General features: G+C 56.2%; 2 protein-coding genes across 9 annotated transcripts in view; one reads left to right on the forward strand and one right to left on the reverse strand.

Moving 5' to 3' along the window:
• The window catches only part of MYO7B (myosin VIIB), a 99,708-nt gene extending 84,330 nt beyond the window's left edge, over positions 1-15,378 (forward strand). Inside the window, exons 29-48 of the mRNA XM_066280514.1 lie at positions 614-787; positions 1,461-1,688; positions 2,828-2,995; positions 5,601-5,718; positions 5,804-5,930; positions 6,942-7,108; positions 8,063-8,244; positions 9,132-9,262; positions 9,586-9,742; positions 9,910-10,064; positions 10,525-10,680; positions 11,350-11,455; positions 12,119-12,232; positions 12,452-12,539; positions 13,096-13,202; positions 13,656-13,841; positions 14,154-14,270; positions 14,432-14,515; positions 14,704-14,823; positions 15,135-15,378. Coding sequence (XP_066136611.1) covers positions 614-787; positions 1,461-1,688; positions 2,828-2,995; positions 5,601-5,718; positions 5,804-5,930; positions 6,942-7,108; positions 8,063-8,244; positions 9,132-9,262; positions 9,586-9,742; positions 9,910-10,064; positions 10,525-10,680; positions 11,350-11,455; positions 12,119-12,232; positions 12,452-12,539; positions 13,096-13,202; positions 13,656-13,841; positions 14,154-14,270; positions 14,432-14,515; positions 14,704-14,823; positions 15,135-15,236 — 2,787 coding nt within the window. The 3' untranslated portion in view covers positions 15,237-15,378. The remainder of the gene's footprint in view (positions 1-613; positions 788-1,460; positions 1,689-2,827; positions 2,996-5,600; positions 5,719-5,803; positions 5,931-6,941; positions 7,109-8,062; positions 8,245-9,131; positions 9,263-9,585; positions 9,743-9,909; positions 10,065-10,524; positions 10,681-11,349; positions 11,456-12,118; positions 12,233-12,451; positions 12,540-13,095; positions 13,203-13,655; positions 13,842-14,153; positions 14,271-14,431; positions 14,516-14,703; positions 14,824-15,134) is intronic.
• A 743-nt stretch (positions 15,379-16,121) lies between these two features.
• LIMS2 (LIM zinc finger domain containing 2) overlaps positions 16,122-27,145 on the reverse strand; it is a 42,269-nt gene continuing 31,245 nt past the window's right edge. For 5 of the 8 annotated variants that reach the window (XM_066281047.1, XM_066281048.1, XM_066281046.1 and 2 more), the window contains exons 5-9: positions 20,426-20,575; positions 19,678-19,828; positions 18,714-18,806; positions 17,780-18,054; positions 16,122-17,174 (exon numbers count right to left, since the gene is read on the reverse strand). In XM_066281047.1, coding sequence (XP_066137144.1) covers positions 17,027-17,174; positions 17,780-18,054; positions 18,714-18,806; positions 19,678-19,828; positions 20,426-20,575 — 817 coding nt within the window. In that variant the 3' untranslated portion in view covers positions 16,122-17,026. The remainder of the gene's footprint in view (positions 17,175-17,779; positions 18,055-18,713; positions 18,807-19,677; positions 19,829-20,425; positions 20,576-27,145) is intronic. The other 3 variants (XM_066281051.1, XM_066281053.1, XM_066281052.1) reach the window with 3 other exon arrangements.

Raw genomic sequence — 27,145 nt, forward strand, 5'->3', positions numbered from 1 at the left:
CTGGTGCCTGACGTCACCTTCTGCTGCACCCCTTTTTCTTCCCTGTCATCCAAGTACACAGGGCCTTTTCTTTTCTCTCACGTGTATCTGCTCGGCTCATGAGCCTGGGGTTGCACGTGAATTTGTAGCAGCAGCATGGATGTACTCACACACTATTGTGCACAGAGGTAACTATAGCTCCTACATATCATATGTTCCAGAGCCTAGGATTCAACAGCTCCCAAGAGCTCTGCCCCTCTATGAGTCTCAGCCACTCGGCCTCTTGGAGCCCGGGGCTCTCGTGTTAGTGGGCCCTCTGCCCCTCTATGACTCTCAGCCACTGGGCTTCCTAGAGCCCAGGGCTCTCGTGTTAGTGCGCCCTCTGCCTGAGGTCCCTACCCTATGGACGGCCAAGGAGCCCACAGAAGCACCTACACTGCGGACAACACTGCAGCAGTCTTGCTCCCTCCCAAGACTTTCAACACAGCAACCAACATTTGTTGGCCAGAACTTTGTTTAGGGAGAGAAGGAGAGAGTGGGCTGGTCTCTGGACCAGGGTTCTGGAGGCTCTGGGACAGGCAGCTGAACCCAAGTGTCTTTGGAGCAGAAGCTCTGAGTCTTCATCTATCCCTAGGCTGTCAAGTCTAAGAAACACATCCCAATTCCTGTCATCTTGGTGACTGGAGAGAACCTGACTGTCACAGTGGACTCAGCATCGACATCGCGGGAGGTCTGCCTGCACATCGCCTACAAGCAGGGCCTCAGTGACCACCTGGGCTTTTCCCTCCAGGTTGCTGTGTACGACAAGGTACTGGCCAGAGGTCCCGTCCATCCCCCACCTCCCTCACATACCCAGGCCAGCTCGAGCCCTTGGACCACAGCAACCTGGCCACTGTGCTCTGTCCCAGCTGCCAAACACACACACACACTTATACTCACACATTCACACACATATATACACCATCTCTCACACATTCAGAGATACACACACTCACACACTCAAACACATAAGCATACTCTCTCTCATACCACTTACACGTGCATAGAACAATTACATACCTACACACATATACACATGCACACTCACACACATTCATTCGCTCTCTCACACACTCACACTCTCAGTCAAGTGGCTAGCTCTCAGCCCCAGTGTCATGCACACCTGCCAGCCCCTTCCACACCCGAGTTGCTTGCACACACACAGCCACCCACCAGGCACTCACACATCTCACCTATCCCTCACACTGGGAGTAGCACATTCCTATGCTGCAGGTGTGAGAGGCCAGTAGGGAGAAGTGTCAAAGTGATACACTAGCCATGCCCTTCTGCAAAGAGCCCCTCAAGCATCCGAGTGGGCTCCTGTCCCCTTGGAACCACACTGGGTGGCTAAGCACACCCTCCCATGTATGTGCTGAAAGTGGGCCTTCCCACGGGGCCTGTACACTGCAGCTCTAATCCCTATTACCCTACTCTGGCCTCAGTTCTGGTCCTTGGGCAGTGGGCGCGACCATGTGATGGATGCCATTGGCCAGTGTGAGCAGCTATCCCGGGAGAGGGACGAGAGTGAGCGCCAGTCGCCCTGGCGCCTCTACTTCCGAAAGGAGTTTTTTACCCCCTGGCACGATTCCCACGAGGACGCTGTCAGCACTGAGCTCATTTACCGCCAAGTCCTCCATGGAGTCTGGTCCGGCGAGTATAGCTTCAAGAAGGTGAGTGGTCACTGCTGCAATTGGGGCCTGGAACTGGACAGACACAGCCTTGCAAGGCAGGCCCCAGGCTACAGAAACAGGCATGGGGTCTGGGGGTATGTGCTTGGAGTGCAGGTCCCCAGGCCCCTCTACTGGGCCTACAGCTGCCCCTCCCACCCAGCCTCCACATCCTCCCCCTTTGGACCTCAGGTTCTCTCATGCCTTGGGATCCACCAACAGCAGTGGGCAGGGAAAGCGTCCCCTCAGCCCAGGCCCACCTGGCTTCACTGGTGGCAGCTGTTTGTGAGGCAGCAGGGCTTGGCTTCAAGGATGTGTTCATGGAGGCCTAGCACTGGTACCTCTTCCGGATACTGTGACCTTGGACTGTTATGTCACCTCTGAGCCTCAGGCCCTCATTAGAAAGTGCAGAGGGAAACCAGAGCTCCTTATATGGTTGTGAGAATCGAGGGAGGGCAGAGAGTACAACAGAAGTCCTGAGGGCAGCTGTCACCTATTCAGCAGTACAGACCTTCCTGTGCCTGAGTCAGGAGGAAGATGCTCTCAGGACCAGAGGTAGCTACAGAGGTCCTGAAAGCCGACCTGGAACAGGGCAGTGGGCAGGGAGAATTGAGGGCAAGGGCAACGGGCCCAGAGGGCAGGCACCTGCAAGAGTTTGGTCTCCCAAGAGAACAGGGCAACTTGACACCTGTGGGGCTCCTGGAGCAGGGAACCTATTCTGGGTGCAAGACCCCACCCAAATGAGTATTTGCAGAAGCCCCTCAGGGTGGCCGTAGGTCACTTTTGACAAGTGAGGACTGAGTAAGACAGGGTCAAGGCCTTGTCCTTGTTTACCCTGCACAGACAGCGATGCCAGGGTTCCACTCCAGCCTCCTCAACCTCCTCATGATCCCCTGGGGGCTGGTGGAGGAGCATGCAACACCCCTTGTTGAGGCCAAGTCAGGGCACACAGTGGGTCTACTCACTAAGTTGGGGTAGGGGCACCTAGAGGAAATCTCAGGTCTAGAGGCTGCTCACACTCCCAGAGCGTGGTCATCCCTGCTGTGCTGGGCTGAGCACTGGGGCATGGGCCAAGGATATCACAGGAAAGGGTGGGCTCTCACTTGTTTTCTTCACTGCCATGTCTGTCCTGGGCCGTACAGGAAGAAGAACTGGTGGAGTTGCTGGCCCAGCACTGCTATGTGCAGCTCGGCCCCTCACTGGGCAGAGAGGCTGTTCAGGAGCTGCTGCCCAGCTGTGTCCCCTCCAAACTGTACAGGACCAAGCCCCCAGAGAGGTGGGCAAGCCTCATCACTGCTGCCCATACCAAGGTCAGCCTCACAGAGCTGGGCTCTCCTTTAGGGGTTCGGCCCCTCTTCATAAAGCCTCACCCACAGGGAATAGGTGGCCTAGCTCTGTCTCTTCAGGTTTAATCAGTCTTCTTCAGTTCTGCTCCCTCTTCCAGGCCCATGCACATTCCCTCCATCGTGAGTCCAGGCAGCTCATCCCATACTGGTCTTTACTGCAGGTCTGACTGGGCCCCAGCTTTGGGCACAAGAGGTCATCTACATCTGTTGCCCTGACCACCCCTTCCCTCTTCACCCTACCCTGTCCTGGCCCAGGTCTTCGATGTCCCCCTGCTGGGCCTGCATTCTCAGTGCTGGCTCTGGGTGGCAGGGAGGGCTGCCCTTCTTTTCCCATGCTGGTTGTCCTGCACCATGTGAATATGCCTCTCCCCCAAGGGGGCTCACAACCTCCTCCGCATGCCCCTGCTCACTACCCCCCATCACATGCTCATGTCCTTGAGGTCACCCACACCAGTGCAGGTTTCTGCTGCTCCCTGAACTTCCACTCCAAGAGGGGACAGCAAAGATACGCCATCCAATTCACAGTCCTTTGCCTCTCTTTCCCTCCCCAGGCCTGCCCTTATGTTAGATCCTCCTTCCTCCCAGGGTGCCGAGCTCTGCAGTGGACCCATGGGGACGGAGCTGTCTCTGAGGGGCCAGGCATGGTTCAGAGAGCTGTGTGTGGGGTGGCTGAGAATAGAGCCCTTCCCTACCTCTGTCCTCCCTGTGACACTATGGACTAAGAAAGGGCAAGATGGGCAGTGGGAAATAAGGAGACAGCTTATGCCTGCCTATCAGGACTGACAGCCTATGGCAGGAATATGACCCCCAGTGAGTGGTTCTGGTGGCAGGGTCCATTCAGGTTCATAGACAGGCATTGCAGGGGACTGAGTGATGCCAGTGCCATCTGCCATTCAAAAGGTGGCCTGAGGTGGGTCAGAGCAGAGGTCCTGCATGCCTGTGGTTTGGGAAATGCTATAGCTCTGTCCTGATCTCAGGGAGTCACAGTGAAGGGCTCTGAGAAGTCAGGCAGCAGAAAGCCTATGTTTTATCCAACATTTCCCAAACACACTCACCACAGAGCCTTGTTCCACAGACATTCCCTCACATTCCTCAATAACACTCCTTGTGACAGACATTTGAGGCAGCAGAGCCCACCCTGGATGTTCATAGTTTCCCCAGCCTGAGTGGTTGTATTTGCAAGAGAGATGTTGACTTTTCAGGGCTCCCGCAAGAGAGGGGAGCCAGAGATGCACCTGAACTTCATTGGTCATGAGGAAGAAAGCAGTTGCTTCATAATTTGGGAAAGGAGAGGTGGGGTGAGGGTAAAGAGTCAGGAAATTTTCTCTCACCACTTTTTCATTGATTTTTTTTTCATTAAACACAAGCATGTTCATTACCAAATAAATCAGAAAATACAGATAATATATGGAGAAAAGTGAATTCATCATGAGATTAGCATGCTACTTTATTCACATGTACACAACTGGGATAGGAACATGAGAGAAATGCACATTTTAAAAAATAAAAAGATCATATGCTATGGCAATTTTCGATCTGCTGCTACACTTGACCACACAGCAGGGGGCCATGTTTTCCTGTCCCTACATACTGATCTTAATGTTTATTTTAATGACTGCGTAGTATGTATTAATGAGTTATAATTCACTTTTCTGATTCCTATTGATAGTATTAGGTCATTCCTCATTTTTTTCTATTAAAACAACAAGGTGAACCCCTTTGTAAATATAATTTTTATACACTCAATTTATTCACCAGGATAAATTCCTATAAGGGGGATTCTGGAGTGTGTGAACATTCTGAATTGTGTGATATATGTGGCATACTGCCAAATCACCCTTGAGATATGGTGCATCAATTTATATCACCCAACCCAGGATGTGAATATTGCCCGACCACTTCCTAAAGCAAGAACAAGAGAAACATTTTATTCAACACACAGTAAAAAGAAAGTTCACTTATGCACCCAGAGCAGTGGTGATGGGGAGAGGAGAGGGTGAATATGGGGGAACCATAGGAAAAAGGAAGGAAGGATTGTGGAGATGGGGACTGGAAAGGGAAGGTCAATGTGGAGGCCCCTGAAAGATGCCTCCCAAATACACAGAGGGAGAAAGACAGAGGTACCAAAGATGCAGAGACATGCACCAAGACAGTCCACATGCCCAGAACAATCGACAGACCCACGAGGCATGTGCTGGCAAGAGCACAGACATGCTCCCACACATGCATAGGCACATGGCCTCCGTGCAGAGGCCACCAGTTGCAGCCTGGCCCTGCAGCTCTTTGGCATCTTGATGCCAAAGTAGAGGGAAGCCTACCTCCCTTCTCAAAATCACCCACGAAGGGTCCTTCCCTAGAGTGGGTGAACTAGGGCTATGTCAGACCCCCAGCCTTCCCATTAGTTCTCACTGGGCACTGGCCCAACTATAGGTAGAAGCTTTGAAGACTGACCCAGCAAACAAGCCCCTGGGCACCACCGGAACTAACTAGAGTGGGGAGGGAGGGTGGAGGAGAGACCCAGGTCACATGGGTGAGAGAGGATGATGGTGACACACCGTGTTTGGAGCAGGCATTGTATACCCAGAAGCGGTCAACACCACTGGCCGTGCAGGAGAAGGTGGTGGACGCCGCCCGCCTACAGTGGCCACTGCTCTTCTCCAGACTCTTTGAAGTCACCGCTATCTCTGGTAATGCCATATGACTGCGTGAGGGTGCAGGTGGGAACCCCACCCTCAACCAGTCCAGGCTTCACACCCCGTTTTCTCTGGCCAGGCCCCCAACTGCCCAAAGCTCAGCTGATCTTGGCTGTTAACTGGAAGGGGCTGCACTTCCTGGACAAGCAGGAGAGGATGCTCCTAGAACTCTCCTTCCCAGAGGTCATAAGTCTGATCACCAACAGGTGGGTGCCCCCAGAGATGATGCCCAAACCTCTCTCTCCTCGAAGCTCAGTCCTTGGGCCTTGAAGAAAGATGGAGTGAGGGGTTGTTTTGCCCCTGAAAGCACAGCCAGGGTGCAGGGATAAGGACTGACGTGGACAGGGTGGTGGCCACTGGATCTCATTGCTTGGTCAACTACGTGTCTGTGAATCACGCACCATTCTCTATGCCTCTTTTTAAGCTCAAATTCTCCTGGAAAGAGGCACACAATCCTGTAGCCCTTGGGTGGTCATTGCTTAGAGGCTCCTTCTGCTCTAATGGTCAGAAGGTACAGACCATCTGGAAGAGTGATAGAGGGTCAGGCCCTGGCTGTGTGCCAGGTCACAGATCAATGCTAGGGTGGCCTTGCAGGCAAGGCTGGGCCTTGGCCACCTCATCCCCAAAGCTCTCCATGGCTCTCATCTCCTGAAAATGCCTCCAAGCCCTTTGGGAAATCTGGCCAGCCTGTGTCCCACAGGATGGCATGGCCGTTATAATCATTGCCAGTGGGGCAGGGCACATACTAGTTACCACTTCCTCAGGCTGATTGTGCACATTTTTATATGCTATGAAGTCCTCATGGCAATACCCAGTCTGCACATGGATAAACTGAGGCATGCAAAGTGTGGGTAGGGTGCCCAAGGTCACCAAATCTCATGCCTCATCTCAACTCCAGTTCAGTTCTTTGAATTGTCCCTGTGGTAGTCCTGCACACTGACCACTTCATTACCTGGCCAGAGTTGACCCCATGTCCTAGGGCCTGGCACCAACAAATTCCTCTGACACCCCAGGAGCCCTGAGCTTTGGCTTTCATTTGCACACCCTGTACTGTGTGCCTGGGGCTTGGGCCAACCTGTCCCTGCCAGTGGTCCTGGACAAGTCATGTGTTTCCTAATCTGTGACTCAGGAGAGTCACCTGCTCTGAGGCTGTTGAAGGGCTAACGTGGGGATGACAGAGGAGGCCTCTGGTCACTTGGCACCCTTTGTCCCCTCAGGGAGGACCATGGTAGGCAGAGGCTGTTGCTCTCCACGCTACATGAAGAGGATTATGAGTTTGTGTCCCCCAGCAGTGTGGCCATCGCTGAGCTGGTGGCGATGTTTCTGGAGGGCCTGAAGGAGCGGTCTGTGTTCACCATGGCCCTGCAGGACCAGAAAGCCACAGGTGCCCAGCTGGGTGGGGTTGGCATGGTTGATGGGAGGGCAGCTTGCTCACTTTCAGGTCATGGCAGCCTTATGGCACAGAACAGGGCACAGGGTCTTGAGTGGACAGGCAAGAGAGGACCACCAAACACTGAGGGGCAGCTTTGAACAAAGCCCTCCTTTCCACAAAATGAGAGGTTAGAGAAGATGATGTCCAACCCTCCAGGGCCACCCTCACTGAGGACTGTACCTAGGGCAACACAGGAAGGGCCCACATTGCCCTGCAGAGCGCAGTTGGCCACAGGCTTCTACCTTGAGCACAACCTCCACAGCCATCCTGTTAGCACATCTCACAGGTAGGGAACCAGAGACTCAGAGAGGCAAAGCAGCTTTTCTGGGATCACACAGCTCAGAGGATAAAGGATTTGAGCCCCAGCAGGAGCTGAGCACTCACAGAAGCTGGTGGGCTTGGGAAGGGAGTGGGGGCTCCCTGTATATGGAGGCAGGACTGTGCTGGGGGCCTCACAGCAGTAAGAGCCATCATCCCTTCTCCCTGCCACCACTCTGTCCCCACCACCACTCCAGAGAGAAGTGCTGTTATCTCACTCCACAGATGAGGGCCACATGGTGCCCAGGCGGGTGTGAGGACTGCCAGCTTAGGCATTCTCCCCTTGCCCACGTACCTCTTGCCTCACAGGCACTGCTCCCGGTCAGGCCTCTGAGCAGGTATCCTGAGGCAGGGCTATGATCAGAGCTCTCCACCCTGCCTGCCGGGCGCTGGGCCTGTCTAGGCCCCAGAGAACCCAAGCTCTGTGAGTGCTGCCACCACCCCCATCAGAGTGGGCGTGGGCCTGAGCTCTGTGTCTCAGCTTCCTTCTCTCCCCGCAAAGACAGCTGTCAAAGGCAGCAGGCCTCACTTCACAGAGCCATTGGTAAATGGCGGCTTTTCTGCTTTGCATGTCACCTGGAACTACAGATGATGCCACCCTCCTGCCCTTTAAAAAGGGAGACTTGCTGATCCTGACAAAGAAGCAAGAGCTGTCGGCCTCAGAGAACTGGATCCCGGCCCAGAACAACCACACAGGCCAGACAGGGCTGGTGCTCACCTCCTGCCTCTATGCTATCCCGACAGTCACCAAGCCCTCAGCACAGCTGCTGGTAACCTGTCTTCAATCTGGATACCCGGGGGCACGTGGGGAAGTGGCCGGGAATCCCATCCTGGGGCCCTAGCTCAGATACCTGCATCCGACCTCACAGAGGGCCAGGAGGGCCACCTGGGCATCAGGCCAGCTCTGCCAATCCCATCATCCCTCTCCGGTAACTGTGGTGCTGCTGACAGTGCTTGGCACTTGATGAGAGGCTCAATGAGTGGGCATTCCATCCACCTCTCCCACCATGGGCATGTCTTAGGAACAAGCTCATCCCTTCCCCAGCCTCAGCCTCATTAACACTCTGATCCAAGGGGGCTCAGTCTCCTTACCCTTGAGAACCACTTGACCCCAGGCCCTGAGACCAGCCTTACTGGGAAGCAAGACAGACAGACATTTTAACCTGCACATATTGAGTGCCAACTGTCTGTCTTGTGCTGCAATACAGGATTGAACCCAACAGAGATTCTGCCCTCATGGAACATTTGAGCAAATGACCTATTGATGGCCAGTATCAGTGCCACCAAGAAGCAGCACTAGTTGCCATAAGAACAAATAACAGGCTGGGCTCACCTGTCTGGGAGGCATCTGTGGGGGGAGGCACTGTGCCGTGGCTGAAGGAGGTAGGTCCAGGCAGCAGGGCCAGGTGAAGGATGCTCATGAAGAGAGGCACCCCGAGGTAGGAAGCCTGGTGCATTTGCAAAGCCTTCCTAAGAGAAAGGAAACAGGCTTGGGGAGGTTGAGTCACTGGTCTTAGATCACACAGCAAGTGACATGGGAGGAGTAGGCCAGGCCTGTTCAATTTTGTGGTCCTGCCCTCCAAGTACCTGAGACAACAAGATCAGGAGGAGCCTATGGGAAGGGCTGCTGGGCACCCACAGGCCTGTGTCCCCACAGAGCTTGCTGGCTATGTCACCAGAGAAGCGGAAGCTGGCAGCCCAAGGGGGACGACCAGTAGAACCACCACCTGAGGAGCAAGTCCAGGAGAAGCTGCACACCCTGGAGGAATTCTCCTATGAGTTTTTTAGGTGCCCACCTCCCCCTTCCACACACACACACACTACCAGGCCCAGCCCCAGTCAGCCTCTCTGCACTCCCTCAGGACTGTGCTGGGGCCACAGAGGTAGTGTGGTGTCCACCTGGTCTCCCCAGGCCATAGTCTGACCCTCTGAGTCTCCCACAACCGCCCTGGAGGTTGGGGGGAATGACCCCCGTTTCAGCTGGGTGCTCTGGGCACAAATGCCATTCCCATGGTAACCCATGCTAGAGCCCAGGTCCCTAGGGACAGAGGAGTAGCCGGGGCAAAAAAAGGCGTGAGGAGGGCCCTCACACCAGCCTCTGTCCCTGGCAGGGCCCCAGAGAAGGAAACAGTCAGCAGAGCCATGTTTCCCCTCACCCGGTCCCGGGGCCACCTGTGGGCTCACTGCCTTGAGCCACTGCGGCAGCCTCTGCTGAAGCGTCTCCAAGCCAACTCTGAGCTGCAGGATGTCGCCTGTCAGACCTTCATTGATATCCTTCTCCAGCCAGCCTGCCCAGTTCTATGCTGACCCCATAGTCGTGGGCCTCCTACAACCAGAGAGGGGCCAGGTCTCCTGGAGCACCTGGCAGAGGAGCTACTGGGGTCCTGGGGGGCAGGGCTCAGAGTCAGTGGTGATGGTTCTCCTTGACAGCCACAGCCATCCTCAGGTACATGGGAGACTACCCCTCCCGGCAGGCCTGGACCTCTCTGGAACTTACCGACCAGATCTTCTCGTGGGCCCTCCAGGACTCGACTCTGCAGGACGAGGTGTACTGCCAGATCCTGAAGCAGCTGACCCACAACGCCAGGAGGTCTGCCGGGGGTGGTGTGGGGGCAGCAGTGTGCAGGGTGCCATCAGGGGCCCTCAGTCCTCACCCAGCTCCCAGAGGCCGTGCCCACAGTTTAGAGGGGGAGGTGCCGCTCATGGAGGCCACACAGCCTGCCTGGGCACACAGCTGAGGAATGGGCTGGAACCCCCGTCTGTCCTGCTGACTTTCCTGGGGTGGTCAGAGCAGAAAAGGCTTAGGATCTGCCTAGGGCACTGCCAGCTGCCACCCTGCCTCTCTGCACCTCAGCATGCTCCTCCACAAAATGGGCCCAGTAGCACCCCTTCCAGCTGATGCTTATGAAAGCATTCTTGGCATTGGGCAGCTGGGGTGTAGGCTCCTTGCCATGGCAGAGCAGGCCTCATGTCCCATCTCCCTATGGTGCCTGGCTGGCCTGGCCCTTGGGAGGGGTTCTCCCTGTGTTGATGAGCTCCGTCACTCCCAGGTACAGTGAAGAGCGGGGCTGGCAGCTGCTTTGGCTCTGCACTGGTCTCTTCCCTCCCGGAAAGGCACTGCTGCCCCATGCCCAGAAGTTCATCGACACGAGGAGGGGGAAACTGCTGGCCCCCGACTGCAGCTGCCGTATGCAGAGGGTTCTGAGGTGAGTTGCCAGCTCCCGTGCCCGCCCCTGGGTATCAGTCTGGGGTGCTGAAGGACCCAGCTGGCTCTCCCGTGGAGCTGGGTTCTGCATCCTCTGCAGTAGCTGGTGTCCGTTTAGGGAGGCAGGACCAGGCCCCTGGCCACTGGGGCCGTGTGCCATCTCCCCACCGCAGCCTCTTACAACTGGGCAGCTTCTCCTCTGCTTTATCCTGACCTCAGTCACACTGCCTGCACCCTGGCTTGTATTCTGTGGCTATAAGGGAGGGTGGGCTGGCCATGCTTGTGGCTGTGACAGTGTGTAGCAGCCCTGGTCCTGGGGGGGGAAGGTATACCCTCAGAGAGGCCCTGCTGGAGTCCCTGAACCTTCCTGCCCCATGTCCCTGCTGTGTCAGAACAAGAAAACACCCACCTTGCCTGCTGGAGGCTCTGGTCAGATAGGTCCCTTCCCCATGTGCGTCCCAAGCCTTCCCTTCCCCTCAGAATCTTGGGGTCACCTGGGAGGTGGGCCTGGGCCAGCCCTTGCTGCCTTCTCTGGCCCTGTGCTGAGCACTCCAGGAAAGCTAGCCCTCGGGGAACCACTCCTTCAGCAGTGGTCACTGGAGTCGGTTCTGGTTGGGGCTGGACCAGGTGGCGGCAGGGTGGCATGTGCAGCACACATGTCCTGCTCTAGGACAGGGCCCCGGAAGCAGCCCCCACACCAGGTGGAGGTGGAGGCCATAGAGCAGAGTGTCTCCCGCATCTGTCACAAGATCTGCTTCCCCAACGACACCAGTGAGGTGAGCTCACCCCCAGAATTAGGCCTGCCCTGATTCAAAGCAACCTTGGTTACCCAAGAAGCAGTAATTCCCAAGAAACTGTCTGCCCTGCCCCACCCTGTCACCGGTGCCCTGCAGTCGTGAGCTGAATGCTGTGCACCCTCAGGTGCTCCAGGTCAATGCAGGGAGGGGTCCCCGGAGGAGGCTGCTGGAACAGTGCCAAGTCCAATTGTCCAAAAGGTGCAGAGGGGCATTCTACCAAGGCAGAGGACAGAGAAGGCCAGAAGGGTGCTCAGCAAGTCTGAGTCTCAGGGCATGAGGCCCCATGGGCTTCTGACCCTGCCCTGGGCACAAGAAGCAGGTGCTGCCAAGTGACAGCAGTACAGGGAGGGTCAGAGGAGGCCAGGGGGCTTCCTTTTATAGTCTTGAAGCTGGTTGTGCCTCTGAACAGAAAGTTCTTACAGTTTGGCTGCAGGGCTCTGAGAGCAAGTTCAAAGACTCCCAAGACAGTAAACTTGGTGACTAAACAGCATAACATTTGGCCAATTTTTCTAGAAGGAAGTCCCACCCTTGTGGGACCAGGGTGTGTCCAGCCCATCTGAGGAAGGTGTAGCAGCATCAGGGTATGAGGGGTCATCTGACTGAGCCTTGTCCTGAGATGTCCACATGCCGCCTCTCGCCCAGATGCTGGAGGTGGGTGCCCATACCCGGGTGCGGGACGTGTGCGAAAACATTGCCGCCAGGCTACAGCTGGCCTCTTGGGAAGGCTGCAGCCTCTTCATCAAGATTGCAGACAAGGTACAGCTAGCAGATAAGCCAGAGGCAAGGGGAGGGCGGGGGAGTGGGCAAGGTGTATAGCAGTCTCTGCCTGTGCAGGCCTGGCCCCTTGCTGAGGATCAGTAAGGACAGGCCCCGAGGGAGCAAAGCCCAGGTGGCATCTAGCTTCCCAGGCCCTGGCACCCCCAGCAGGGCACTCTCTCCTGTGAAGCTCCCTGTGCCTCTCCCCACCCGCTTCAGGTCATCAGCCAGAAGGAGGGAGACTTCTTCTTTGACTCTTTGCGGCAGGTGTCTGACTGGGTGAAGAAGAGCAAACCTCAGAAGGAAGGTAGGGTGTCCGTGAAGGCAGGGCAGGAGTCCTGGAGAGGAGGGGCAGGATGGGGACAGGCTGCCTCCCTGGGCCAAGGTCAGAAGGTTCTGCTGGAATCTCCATGTGGCCCGTGCCTATTTATTTATTCCCCCTGATGAAACCTTGCCATGGGCATGGCCAGCCCTGGACCAGGTGGCGAAGGGCCCTGCCCTGTGATCTCTCCCAGCTCAGGCAAGGGTGAGGGGCAGGCCTAGAACAGATGAAGGATGCTGGGGGTCTGTGGGGTTGGACAGGGGCCTGACTCACACAGGAATCCAGGAACATTCCTGGAGAAGGTGGCTTCCACACTAGGCTTGAAGGATGAGGAAGAACTGGCAGGTACCTGGGGAGAAGGGTGAGCCTTCCAGCATGGGTGGGGCAGGAGCCGATGCAGCAATGACAGACAGGAGGAGAGTGTGCTCGGGGTGGGGGGCAGGGAGGCTGCTGGCAGGGCTTGGGCCATGGGAGGGTGGGGCACGACCACAGAGAGCTGGGCACTATGTCAGGTGGCGTGCTCACTGCTGCCCCTGCCCAGGGGCTCCTGTGACTCTCCCCTACCAGGTGTACTTCATGCGTAAACTGTGGCTCAATGTGAGCCCTGGGAAGGACTTGAGTGCGGACACCATCCTCCATTACCACCAGGTACCCAGGACAGCTCCCTCCAGTGGGGCTTGGGTCCTTTGCCCCAGGGACCTGACTTCCACCAGGAGATCCAGGAATATTCAGAAGGCTCAGCAGGGTTTGCTGGAGCCCTCAAGGCCCCATGTGGTAGCCAGACCGACCCCTGATGGCTTTGGATCCAGGAGTAAAAGGAGCAGCATCTGGGGACAGTAGCTGTGCCAACACCTGCAGCATGACTGCCAGGAAGGGGCAGGAGGATGCCTGCAGCCAAGGGCACTAGCACTTGTCCCGAGACAGTGGGCATTGTGTTCACAGTCAGATGTGAAAGGGTCTGTCCTGGACTCAGGGAAAACCTACCCTAAAGGCCTTGACCCCTGCTAGCTCCGGCTCCCAGGTGGGGGTGGGCTAACACTGCTGCCACCTGCCACATGAATTAGGGAGCAGCAGACTGAGGCTTAGTGTATCCATCACCAGGAGCTGCCCAAGTACCTGCGTGGGTTCCACAAGTGCTCCCGGGAGGACGCCGTTCAGCTGGCAGGTCTCATCTACAAGGCCTGGTTCGACAAAGACCAGTCCCAGCTAGTGAATATTCCCAAGATCCTAAAGGAGCTCGTGCCTGAGAATCTCACACGCCTGATGTCTTTGGAGGAGTGGAAGAAGGTCCCTCATGGGGGAGGCGAGCTGGGGAGGGACCCTGAGCTGACTGCCCCTCCCAGGGATGCCCCCTGGGCAGGATAAGCACATTCCTAGCTGTGGAGGATGGTCTGGGTCTGAGTATACCTCATCTTCTCCACACTGTTGACAGCCCTCAGAGACCCATTATTTCTACCAAGGGGTGAGGGTCACACCTGCCCCCCCCCCGAGCTGGCCTCAGGCAAGTGCTGCTCAAGGCTGAGGCTTCCGGGCCTCTTGAGGAGGGCCCAGACAGCCAGTGGCCCCCATCAGGCCCTCACAGGCCTCTATTTCCCACAGAGCATCCTTCTGGCCTACGACAAGCAGAGGGACAAGACGGTGGAAGAGGCCAAAGTGGCCTTCCTTAAGAGGATCTGCCGCTGGCCCACCTTCGGGTCTGCCTTCTTCGAGGTGAAGGTAGGCTCCACCCCAGTTCTGACCCCAACAGCCTAAGCTCCCCAAACATACATCTTAGGGCAAGGCTGGTCACCGGGTTTGAGAGGCATGTGGGCATGAGCCTTAGAAAGGCAGTCACCTGACCTCCTGGGCTGGGCTGTGACCACTGTGCTCCTCCCCAGCAAACCTCGGAGCCCTCCTACCCGGACATCATCCTCATTGCCATCAACCGGCACGGGGTTCTGCTCATCCACCCCAAGACCAAGGTAGCAGCAGGGTCAGGACTGGGGGATGGGATGTCAGGGTCATGAGACCCCACACAGGTGGGGCTCTGGTCACCTGCCTTCATGCACCCTATGGCCCCAAGGGGCTCAGGAGAACCCCAGGGCAACTCAGACTGAGGACCTAGGCCCAGGCTTTGGCCGGCTTCTGCCCCCATTAACTGTACCCCCAGGAGCTGCTCACCACCTACCCATTTACCAAGATCGCCAGCTGGAGCAGCGGCAGCACCTATTTCCACATGGCACTGGGGAGCCTGGGCAGGGGCAGCCGCCTGCTGTGTGAGACCTCACTGGTGAGTCCCAAGTCCCTTCTCCCAGCTCGGACACACAAGACCCCCACACTGACCCCTGCTGCCACCGGGCAAGTTCCTCACAGTGAAGGCACAGCTGCCTATGGGCAGGGCCAGGCTGGGAGGCCTGCAAAGAAGCAGAGGATAGGTGTCCCCAGGGGTGCGGTGGCAGGCCTGCCAGCAGACCTGGGCCATCTTCCTGCAGCAGGAGCCCTGTGTCCATTCTCCCCTCCCTGCCCAGTGTCCCTGAGGCAAAAGTACTGCCAGACCCTGGTCAAGCCCCCTCAACTGGACCCCACCCTTCCCCTATCCAGGGCTACAAGATGGATGACCTGCTGACTTCCTATGTGCAGCAGCTCCTGAGTGCCATGAACAAGCAACGGGGCTTTCAGGCTCCAGGCCTGGCGGATCCCTAGCAGTAGGGGACCACTCGCCACAGTCACTCTTCCCAATCTGGGGTCCATGTGGCTTAAGACCTGCCCTCTATAGGCAGCCGTCCATGCTGGCCTCGCTCCAAAACACACACACTCCACACCCTTTCGCAGTCCAAGAAGGACCCCTCCCCTGCTACTGACCATGAGCTAAAGGAGAGAGGTCAGGGCAGGGCCAGAATATCAGCCTCCAAGCTGGCGGCTGTATGGATGACCCCCCACAACCAAGAATACTCAATAAAAATTCTTAGAGCAATGAGAAGTGTGTCTGTGAGAAGAAAAGGGTGAGGGTTCATATAGGCAAGAGGCCTGTGGGCCACTGGCGAGCAAAGGGTCTCGTCCAGAAAAAGCTGATAGCCTCTGACTTCACCAGGACCACCCAGTGACAACTCTGTTCTCCAAGAATGACATCGTTGGTTTCTCCCTCCTTCCTCCCTGTTTCTGGGTTAGTCGGAAACCCCTTTCTGCACACCTACCTCCGCCCCTGCAGAGCAATGAGTGAGACACAGAATTGTACCAGGAAGGCCAGGTTGGGGTGGAGACCATGGGCTGCCTCCTAAGACCAGCTTCTGCTCAGGCAGGAGGCAGGGCTGCATGCAGGGACTTCAAGGCCTGATGTCACCCCTACATTGACAGCCTTTCCGGAACCCGTCCCCCACAACAGTCCACCTGCTGGGCCATCCTTCATGGACTGAGGGTTGCTGTGGCTGGTCAAGCCCTGATGGGAGCCTAGCCCTGGAAACAGAGCTGAGTCCCAACTTCCTTGTCTGGTGTCTGCTGTTATAAGTGTTCAATGGGTGTGAAGCAGTGTGTTCAAGGGGGCCACCGCCTCACCTCCTGACTTGACCACCACAAACCACGTAGGCCAAATGGTTGTGTAAATGAGCTTTTATTCCTGCGCAAGTGTAAGTCATACCAAGCACTTCGCTGGCTACAAAGGAGGAGTCCTCCCTGAAGAGTAAGAACGAGACACTACTTGGCCCCACTATCTCCTGGCCCCCAGTTACACCCAGGGGCTTAGTGTGTCCCCTGGTAGGGAGGGGAGCTGGAGGGACTGAGGTGACCACAGAGGAGCTTGGGGGAACCACAGTGGCCCAGGCTTGGATGGAGTGGCCAAGGCCAGATTTTAGGAAGGAAGCTTCCAAAGTGAGGGAGGATGGGGTCCTTGACTCTCCTATTAATTCGTGGCAGGAGGTGGCAAGACCTACTGGCCCAGTTCAGGCACAGGGATCCTACCTGGTTGAATGAATGTGTGGCTCACCAGAGGCCCCTCCCATGTGGTGCTTGGTCCTGGGTTGGGTCAGTTGCCCATGTGAGGAATCTACATGTGTGCACAGTGGGGCCACTCTGGGACTAAGGCTAGCCAAGCCCCCACAGAAGAATATGAGCTGCCAGACCCCTTGCAGAGATGGGACAGGCCTGCCCGGCAGGGCTGGGAGTGGGGCCCACACCAAGGGCCCAGTGACTCCAGGCCCCAATTTGTTCCTCTCCCTTGAGGACTTCAAGCTAAAGCTTGTGGGCACAGGCCTGTCAGAGGTTCACCACTTCCAAGGCCCACTTCTGCCTTGTGCCTGCAGAGAAGGAGGGAGAGGAGCCCACAGCAAGGGAGAGAGAGCCATGGGAGGGGGGAGGGGACAGAGGGAAAGGTAACAATGCTGACCAGAGAGAAGAGGGGACAGATGAAGGGAGACAGGGTGAGGACTGGAGTTGGCAAGTAGACAAGCAGCAAGAGCAGGAAGACCAGCAAGAAAGAGATGCCGTGAGGACAGGAGGCTTTAGGTGGGACAGAGGCCCGCAGGCTTGGCGTAGGCCTTGCGGGCGGCCGGCTCTGACAGCTTCTTCAGCCGCTTTTTCAGCTCCAGCGGAAAGTTCTCGTAGCACCTCTTGCACACAGGCTTCATGTCAAACTCCACAAACTTGTTCCTGTGGAGGAGGTGCAGCAGTCAGGAAAGGCCCATGCCCCAGCAGCACTGAGCCTGGCCTCTGCCCCTAACTTGCAGCCTCCCCACCAGCCTGCTCCAGCCAGCAGCCCAGGCCCCAGAATGAGCTTCTGGCCAAAGGTCACAGTAGACGAGGAGATGAGCCTTCGGGCCTCCCTTCCCTTCTAAAGGCTTCCCCAGGATTGTGACAATAGAGACCCCACCATGCTCCCTGTTGTACTCAGAAAAGCGTACTCCACATCACCTGACAGCCCCAGCCACCCCTGCACCCTCCCACCTCCTGCCTCAAACACTTTTGAATTTGCTGTTCCCTGTGCTCCCTGGGCTAGACTGCACTTCCCCGCCTAGAGCCACTGTGTCCTGGGTGGGAGGTGGGGGGGGGGGGCTGGAGTTGCCTCCATGGGACTGGAGCTACCCTTGCTCCCACTGCATCTCCAAGGCCTGACCACAGCAGTGTCCGAAAGGCCTGACAAAAAGCAGAGCCCATAGAAAGCGCACTCAAATCAGAGCCCCGGACACATCCATACAGAAGGAGACGCTGTCCCTTGCTGCCCACCACAAGCCAGCTGAGAGGCTGGCAGCACTTACTTCAGGGTGAGCTTGCTGTTGCAGGTGGAGCAGGAGAAGCAGCTCACACACCAGGCCTTGCTGAGGGCTGACACCACTGTGCAGAGCAGACTGGCATGGAGCTCTGTAGGCCTTTCCCCAGCCAGCTGCACACCCAGCTGGGCGCACAGCTGCAGGACCCTCAGCCCAAGGGGACAGCAGGGGAGGTGGGTGGGGGAAGGAGGGGCACAGGACAGAAGTGCCTTACCATCACCCTCAATCACATGGCTGCAGCTATAGCAGACATCCCCAAAGAGCTGTGGACCAAGCAGATAGCAAACATACAAGCAGTGTTGTTACAGCAGGGCTGAGGGTGTGACTTGGCCCCTGCCACCCCCCTCACAAAGCTTTCAGCTTCCACCTGGGCCTCCTGGGCCATCCTGCTAGGACACAGCCTCAGGCCTGAGGTGAGAGTACCCTTGGCCCATCAGAATCACCTCCTGGGAAGGACAACAGGTTGAGGCATTGTTTCCCAAAATGTTCTTTTGCTCCTGCTGATGTCCTGAGGGGTGTGGGCCAGGACAGTAACCCATGTTTTGCACAAGAGTAGCTGGGTAGCCATGCCTGACACAGCAGGAGAGAGCACATGTCAGCCCCATGGACCCAGGACTTCTGTGGTCTTTTTCAGGCCTCACATAGGCCTGAACCATAGGGGCACATTTCTCAGATAAAGACACAAAGGCAGAGAGGGCTACCCAGTTCTCAAGACTCTGCACTGGGAGCCGCCGCCCCTCAGTAGGCTCCTGAGGGGCTGCCCCTCTACTGCTCTGACCCATATGGCTCACACAGAACCTGTCCAGCACTACCTCCCTGGGGACTCCCCAAGGTCCCTCAGCCCCCAACAACGGCAGGCAGCATCCCCCCAAATCTGCAGCCTCATAAGGCCCACCAGCCAGCCCGCTGCCCCAGGGCTCACCTGGTTGTAGTGGGTCTCACAGTAGGCCAGGCCCTTCTTCTCATAGTGTCGGTGCCCCAGGAATGGCTTCTCACACTTGGCACAGACAAAGTGCTAGGAGGAGAAGGGCAGTGGCAGGGCAGCTCAGGGCTGGAGCATTGACCCCAGTAGACAGACAGGGAGCAGAGGCCGGTGGGGTTGATGACCTTGTTGGGTCCACAGGTGGGCAATGGGGCTGACACCTCCATGGACCCCTCCTCCTTCCCCGAACACTTAGTGAGTGATCCTGCATATCACTGTCCTCTCTGGGCCTGCTCCACCCACAGCATACTTGACCCTAGGTTTCAGGTCCTGGGGAGGCCCCTGTGTCTGCTGGGCCCTCCTAGGTGGCGCTGCTGTTATTTGCATGATGCCGTCCTGGAGGCTGCATGTGTCTGTCTACAAGCCCCAGGGTCACTAAGCAACGTCCTCCCCTTCAACCAGGATTCAGCCACCTCCCCAGAGGGTGGGGGCCAGGCTTGCACCAGGCAATTCCCAATGGTGCTACTCAAAGCAGAGCTTCGGGGACACAGAGCTAGCAAAGCACTGAGGATCAAAAGCCTCCTTTCCAAGTTGTATCTGTAATACCATGAGAGTCCACAGTGTAGGGGAATACTCCAAGTGACTTGGGTGGACACACCTGAGGAGCTCACCAACAGGTATACTCAGCTTCCATGTCTATGTGGGGTTGTAGAGATGGCCAGTTCTGTCGACTACCATCCCACCTTCCCTAAGGCTTTCTTATGACTTGGGATTCCCAAGCAGGAGAAGGCAGGATGGTGGTCTCCTCTTGGTTCACACAGAGGAGCCACTGCCAGGTCAGGGGTGAGGAGGGAAGGCACCTAAGAGGAAGATGCCTGCTGGGAGCCAGCCATACAGCCTGCCCGACTCCCACGGTGGCTGAGTGACAGGGCTCCCCACTTCCTGTCTGGGTGGCCTCACTCACCTCCACATGCCACTGCTTGCCCAGTGCATTGACCACACGGCCCTCAATGGGCCGGCGACAGGCCCCACAGATGGGGACACCCATCTTGTCATGGCACGGCAGGCAGTAGAGTTCCCCCTTCAGCTCCCGGGCCTCAGCAGTCAGCTCCTTCCTAAAAGTCAATGCAGAGTCCCCAGGTGACACCCCTGCAGGGATCACAGAAGCCACTCCAGCTCCCCCAGGCACAGCTGCATAACAGGCCACACTCTGTCCCAGGAGATCATCCCATGCAGATGGCTCTTTGGCCTCTGGTCTCTCTGGGGACCTCCTGTGCCCTAGACAGGCCCCAGGGCACAGGATTCCTGTATAGTACTGGCCTAAGGCAGCCTGGGATAGGACTGCCAAGTCCTCTAAGAAGCTATCTGTTCCCCAAGGGGGCAGGGACCGGCAAGAAGGGATGGCTCTGTGGCATCTCTGCCCTCTCTTCCCCACTCCCCAACATCAGCAGCAACTCCTCCTCCTCACTCTTGCCCTCCAGGCCTTTGATTCCTTATTATCAGCTTTGTCCATGGTGCCCAGCCCTCCTGCACCCACCAAGTCTCCAGCCTGGACCATGTGCGTCCTCCCTGAACAGAGCACTAGAGAAAGGAGTTTCTTGCAGCATTGCTTCCCAGACCTATCCACCTCCTCCCAGCACCCCACTCTCTTGCCCTGTCTCTGCCTTGGGTAAAGGCCCCGCCCTGCTTCCACCAGCCACAGTCGCAAGTACCTGCACTGGGTGCAGCTGAAGTGGTCTGGGTGGTAAGCTTCGCTCCTGAACATGAGGGGCTGCTCCTCGATAACCAGGTGGCACCGCTGACACATGTACTTGCCCAGGCCCTTGGCCTTCTCACGGTTGTGGCAAGGCCGGCACAGGTGCCTACGGGAAGCAGGCAGGTACTAAGGCAGACTGCTCACACCTCCCTTCCTCTCAGAGAGCCGAGCCACCTCCCAGAAGAGATCCCTGACCACCCCTTGGTTTTAACGAATCCCTGTGAGCTCAAGGGGCTCAGCAAAGGTCCCACAGTCAAGTGAGCCAGCCCTAAGACCCAGAAGGTCACAGACATAGCCTCTCAAGGAGCCTCCGCACAGAAGGAAGACCAGGAGGGAACATAGGACAGCTCAGCAAACATGATCATTTTCCACTTTCCACGTTTTCTGAGCCCAGGAAGTTGCATGGAATAGAGTAGACATTTCACTGACTTTTGCTGAAAATTAGTTTTATTTTTCAAATGTCTTTTCAACACATGTGAGTGATTATTAGTAACCCCTGGTCTTACCACCCGCATGCCCAGCAAAATGGCCAGGGCGGCCAGATCTGTCGGCCTGCACAACCCTTCCTTTGGAGTTCCTGCAGACAAAAGAGGACCGAGCAGCTACAGGCTCTTTTTGTCTCCAAAGACAAGCACAGCTGTGTCAGACGGAGGCACCAAACCCAGCAAGCATCACTACAGAGTCCTTTTTGTGAAGACCTCAGAGTACTTTCTGATGCTAGTCCCTGCACTGGGTAATAGCTGTGGTCTCTACCAAAAGAAATCAACGTGTTTTCTGTTACCCTGGGCCTCAAAGGCGGCAGGAGCTTTAGGTCCTGAGTCCCCGGGAAGGTACAAAGATGCATGAAGGCCACAATCTGCAAGTGACCCTGACGCATCCGGGCCCCCTCCCTCTCTAGGCTCCCAATCCACAGGAGCCTCTCCACCCCTCACCTGAACCCAGGGCTGACCCCTTTATAGCAGGTCAGGAAGTCCGCTGAAGGTTTCAGGTGTGGTGGGCAGATCCTGGAGGGCAGGGCAGCCAATTCAGGTTTCGTGCCCTTGGCCACTGGCCTGTGTCTCCGTAGGGTCTGGATTCCATGCTGTGTGACACTGCTCTCTGCTTGCCCCTCTCTGTCTTATCTCCCAATGGCTATAATTCAAGGAGTCCAAGCAGTCACTTGCTAAGTAAGCTGCTGACAGACCTGCATATCACACCAGATCTGAAGGCAACCTGCAGGATTTTTTTCCAAGTAGAATGAAGATGGGAAGCTAAGAATGCTAGTATCAAGGTGCAACGGAAAAAGAATTAAACCAAACAAACACAGGCATGAAAAGGAAGTTTTGTAGTCACACATGCTTGGGTTCAAATCCTGGCTCTGCCACTTCCTGGTGGTTTGTAGCTGGCAAGGAACACCACCTCTCTGAGCCTCAGTTCCTGGTCTATGAAGGTACAGTGATCCCCCCTGTGCACAACTGTGACCAGCGGTTTCAGATAGCACATGTGTTTGTGAATTCCCAGTCATAGCTATCAATTCATACGGTTTAACTAAACTATTTAAAAGTCTTTTGAAATTAAAAACAGTGATTTGGTTCCATGTTACTGGATATACCATTTTTGGAAAGACAGAGAAGCAACCTTTGTTTGAGCTGTCTTGGAGCACTCACTGCTAACATTCAAACATCACCAGGATGAGCATTGGGGGCCAGTGGTCAGTGGGCGGCAGCAGCCCTCTTCACAGGCCTCCCATCCAGAGGAGGAGCCCACACTACCAAGGGCCAGGCCCCTGGGGCTGAGCTGTCTCCACAGGCAGAGACAACGCCCCATTATAATACAGCCTGCAGCTGTGCCTTGCTCAAGATAAAAGCCACGGTTTATTTCACACACCCAAACGGAGCCTAATTACATGGGGCAGGACACAAGGACCCTACATCTAGTGTCCTGAAAAGGTCCCTTCTTATTCAACCAAACAAGATCCCTCAGCTCTCCACCCTCCCCACTCACAAGAACCCTCCACTGTATCCCATGCAAGCTTGGAAGCCTGAGCCCATTGCCATGGCAGCTCTCCCTGGACACCCCCTCCATAGTAGAAAATAGTCCCCTTCTAAAATGTCCTGCTGCATCTGTCAGTCGCAGCCAGTCCCCCCACCCAGCTTGCAACAACTCAACAGCTTCGAAGACAGTCACACACGGCCTCTGTGATGCTCCATGGCAAGTTGGGGGTGAGGGGACTCAAAGGCTGGGACACACTGGAATATTCACAGCCCTGTGGCAGCAGAGGCAGCCATGGGAGTGGCCCCGCACACATGGGAACCCTCAGGAATGAAGTGGCCTTTCAGAGCCAGAGGAGCTCTTCCCCTTAAATAGTCGGCCTTCTACCACAGCTGCATGGAGCCGACCGCCACACCTCAGTCTGTCTGTCCCTCCACCTGCGCACTGCTGCGAAAGGTAAGGGCCAGGGCTGGGTGGGAGCAGGCAGGGTTCTCAGGCCAAGCAAAGGAAACTTTAAGTGGGCAAGGGTGGGGTGTGTCTGTCCTTGAGATGCCTCGCTGTGATCATGTTAGGGCCTACTCAGGGAAAACACCCTGGTCTGAATCCTAGCAGCCCCACAGGGCAGTGGCCCTGTCCCCTTGATGGGGCTTACAGATAGTGCCTTGCTTCCAACCACAGCTGCAGTGAGTCAGCACCATCCTCACCACGAGGCGCCGTGCACAGGCAGGGGCCTGTGGAGGAGCCAGGAGGGAGCAATGCAGGTCACCTGCCTACCACAGAAGGACTGCCGCTGAGGCCTCCTGCCATGGCTACACCTGCCCCCTGTTGCTTACCCATAGCTGTGCCCACCTCTGCCAGCACTCCATGCACCTCAGCCTCCCACTCTACGCTTAGAGAGCCAGTGCAGAGTGCAGGGTATGGGCAGGCCAGGCTCACGCATCCATGGAGCGCACGTGGAGTGAAACAGGGGTCATTTCAGACCATACTGCAAAAATCAATATCTAAATTCCTAAAATGGGGGAGATAGAGAAACCTAAGAAAACCAGAAACAATTCTGAAAGCATTTTGAAATCAAGTCTCTCTCCAGAGAGTGTGTTGCTGTGCATGCAAGCTCCAGCAGGAGTAGAGGCAAAGGGCACTAGGCAGGAGGCAGAAGGCCAGGTGCCAGCATGCCCACCCAGGGCTATGGTGGACAGGAGGACCTATACAATCACACAGGGTCCCACACTCAGGTTAGCTCTGCTGTCACCATCCGTGTGTGTGTGTGTGTGTGTGTGTGTGTGTGTGTGTGTGTCAGAGACAGAGAGAGGGACAGAGAGACAGATAGGAAAGGAGAGGAGAGATGAGAAGCATCAATTCTTCGTTGCAGCTCCTTGATTGTTAATTGATTACTTTCTCATATGTGCCTTGACCAGGGGGCTACAGCAGAGTGAGTGACCCTTTGCTCAAGCCAGCGACCCTGGGCTCAAGCCAGTGACCTTTGGGCTAAAGCCAGCAACCATGGGGTTATGTCTATGATCCTACACTCAAGCCAGCGACCTCAGGGTTTCGAACCTGGGTCCTCCGCATCCCAGTCTGATGCTCTATCTATCTACTGTGCTACTGCCTGGTCAGGCTGCTGTCACCATCTTAAAAGTACTACTTTTTGAACGAGGGTCTAACATTTTCATTTTGCACTTGTTCGCCCCAAATTTTGTCATTGGTTTTGGGGCAAGGGCCCAAGCTGAAGGCACTAAACCAGGGAAACAACCTGTGTGCTAGCTCTGAGCTCTGGCAACCAGGGCCTGTCTGTCCCCACAAGTAAGGCAGTGTCCTGGGCCACTACCCTAAATTAGCTGAATCAGAGCCTTGATTTCCTGATCTGTAAAATGGGGTTATTGCTGCCCGCCTCTAAGACTGGTGAAAACAAGCACAGACATGTCACCTGATGCCAGGCAGAGAAAGCTGTCACCCCTGTGAGCAGCCTGCAGGGAAGGGGCTCAGCTCCACCCTCAGCAGCCCCCTCCTTCATACCTGAGTTCCAACAGGACCCCTTACTCACTTGGCTCCAGGCCTTCTCTCAGCCTCCACGCCTCCTCCTCAGGTCACACACAGATGGAAACAGTGGGAAATCATCTCTGAGTTTGAAGTTTGGGCAATCCCAAACGCTCAGGGCCAGAGATCATTTGGCTGGGGAATGTCCTAGATCCCTTCAATCATTAAAAAATGTTATGCCTGGGCCCTGGCCGGTTGGCTCAGTGGTAGAGCGTCGGCCTGGCGTGCAGAAGTCCCGGGTTCGATTCCCAGCCAGGGCACACAGGAGAAGCGCCCATCTGCTTCTCCACCCCTCCCCCTCTCCTTCCTCTCTGTCTCTCTCTTCCCATCCCACAGGGAAGCTGCACTGGAGCAAAGATGGCCCGGGCGCTGGGGATGGCTCCTTGGCCTCTGCCCCAGGCGCTAGAGTGGCTCTGGTCGCAGCAAAGCGATGCCCTGGAGGGGCAGAGCATCGCCCCCTGGTGGGCAGAGCGTCGCCCCCTGGTGGGCGTGCCGGGTGGATCCCGGTTGGGCCCATGCGGGAGTCTGTCTGACTGTCTCTCCCCATTTCCAGGTCCAGGAAAAAAAAAAAAATGTTATGCCTGACCAGGCGGTAACACAGTGGATAGAGTGTCGGCCTGGGGCACTGGGGACCCAGGTTCAAAACCCCAAGATCATCAGCTTGAGCGCAGGCTCATCCAGCTTGAGTGTGGAATCATAGACATGAACCCAAGGTTGTGGCTTGAACAAGGGGTCACTGGTTCAGCTGGAGCCCCCCAGTCAAAGGACCTATGAGAAGCAATCAATGAACAACTAAGATGCCACAATGAAGAATGGATGCTTCTCATTTCTCTCTCTTCTTGTCTGTCTGTCCCTCCAGCTCTCTCTCACTTTCTCTCTCTGGTATACATGCACACTTGTGCTTTAAAAAATGTTAATTAGGCCCTGGCCGGTTGGCTCAGTGGTAGAGCGTCGGCCTAGCGTGCGGAGGACCCGGGTTCGATTCCCGGCCAGGGCACATAGGAGAAGCGCTCATTTGCTTCTCCACCCCTCCGCCGTGCTTTCCTCTCTGTCTCTCTCTTCCCCTCCCGCAGCCAAGGCTCCATTGGAGCAAAGATGGCCCAGGCGCTGGGCATGGCTCTGTGGCCTCTGCCTCAGGCGCTAGAGTGGCTCTGGTCGCAATATGGCGACGCCCAGGATGGGCAGAGCATCGCCCCCTGGGGGGCAGAGCACTGCCCCTGGTGGGCGTGCCAGGTGGATCCCGGTCGGGCGCATGCGGGAGTCTGTCTGACTGTCTCTCCCTGTTTCCAGCTTCAGAAAAAAGAAAAAAAAATGTTAATTAGGTATACACCCCCCTATTCCTTTACTTGAGGCCATCAGCTGGCCAGCTGTTCTCAGCCATTCACATTCATGGCCTCTGGCTCCCTCCACTCAGCCAGGAGCCCAAGGACCCCAGTGGTGGATGAGACATGATGAGAAAAGTCCGACTGACAGCGAGCATACCCAGCACCTAGACCACCTGCCCTGTGCCCTCCATCCCAGGGGGCTGCCAGGACACCCACATGCCTGTTTCTCCATCCACACCGAGGGATGGCTACCAGCTCTGTCTCCCTCCAGGGGCTGCTGCATTAACAGAGCCCATCACCATGCCCCTTCCTGAGGTATGTCATGGTCATTAAAAGGACAAGAAACAGGCTAGGAGAAACCTATACAGGACTTGGTCCAGGTCCCAGCTGCTTGGCAGATAGCCAGGCTCGGCCAGGAGAATCACCCAGCCATGGCATAGCCTGGCTTCTCCTTCAGCCCCTAGAGTGCTATTTCTCTTCTGCAAATAGCCCCTCTCCTGCCTCTTAGCAGTCGTGACATACAGTCCAGGAGACAGAGCTCCCAGGGGAGACTCAGAAGCTGCAATGCAGGTAAGAGCCCACCAGGCTGAAGCCTGTTAGAAAACCCCGAGCATGAGCAGCAGGGGCTGGCAGCCTCCCTGATCCCAGCCAGACTGTGAGGGATCCCTGCTGTCCTGCCTTCTCCTGCTCACCCCTCCCACTACCAGGCCTGGTAAAGGAGTTCAGATGTTTGGAACCTACCCTCTTTAGATCTTTTGAGTAGATCAAAAATTAAAATAGGAGTGACCAGGTGGTGGCACAGTGGATAGAGTGATGACCTGGGATGCTGAGGACCCAGATTTGAAGCCCCAAGGTCACTGACTTGAGCACAGGCTCATCCAGCTTGAGTGTGGAGTCATAGACATGACCCTGTGGTCACTGGCTTGAGCCCAAGATCACTGGCTTGAGCAAGGGGTCACTGACTTGGCTGAAGCCCCCCAGTCAAGGCACACATGAGAAAGTAATTAATGAACAGCTAAAATGCCGCAACTATGAGTTGATGCTTCTCATCTCTCTCCCATTCTGTCTGTTTCTCTCTCTAAAAAAGAAAACAAGAGTATGTTACCCTGTCTATTAGGGGGACACTCACCCAGAACTAGGTAGGGTTCACCAGATGTAAAATTCTGTTGCCAAGACCAGCAGGGCTCTGAGCTGGTCTCACTTGTGGATAAAGCAGGCAAGAGAAGACAGATGTCCTCCTGGCTCCAGCCGGGGAGATCTAGAAAACCCTCTCCTGTCCCTATCTTTGGTTAAAAAGCCTCTGTCTTTCCTGGGAAAAGGGCTGCAGTGGGTTGTTAAATACTGAA

The sequence above is a fragment of the Saccopteryx bilineata genome, chromosome 5 (genome assembly GCF_036850765.1).
Source record: "Saccopteryx bilineata isolate mSacBil1 chromosome 5, mSacBil1_pri_phased_curated, whole genome shotgun sequence".
Lineage (NCBI taxonomy): Eukaryota > Metazoa > Chordata > Mammalia > Chiroptera > Emballonuridae > Saccopteryx > Saccopteryx bilineata.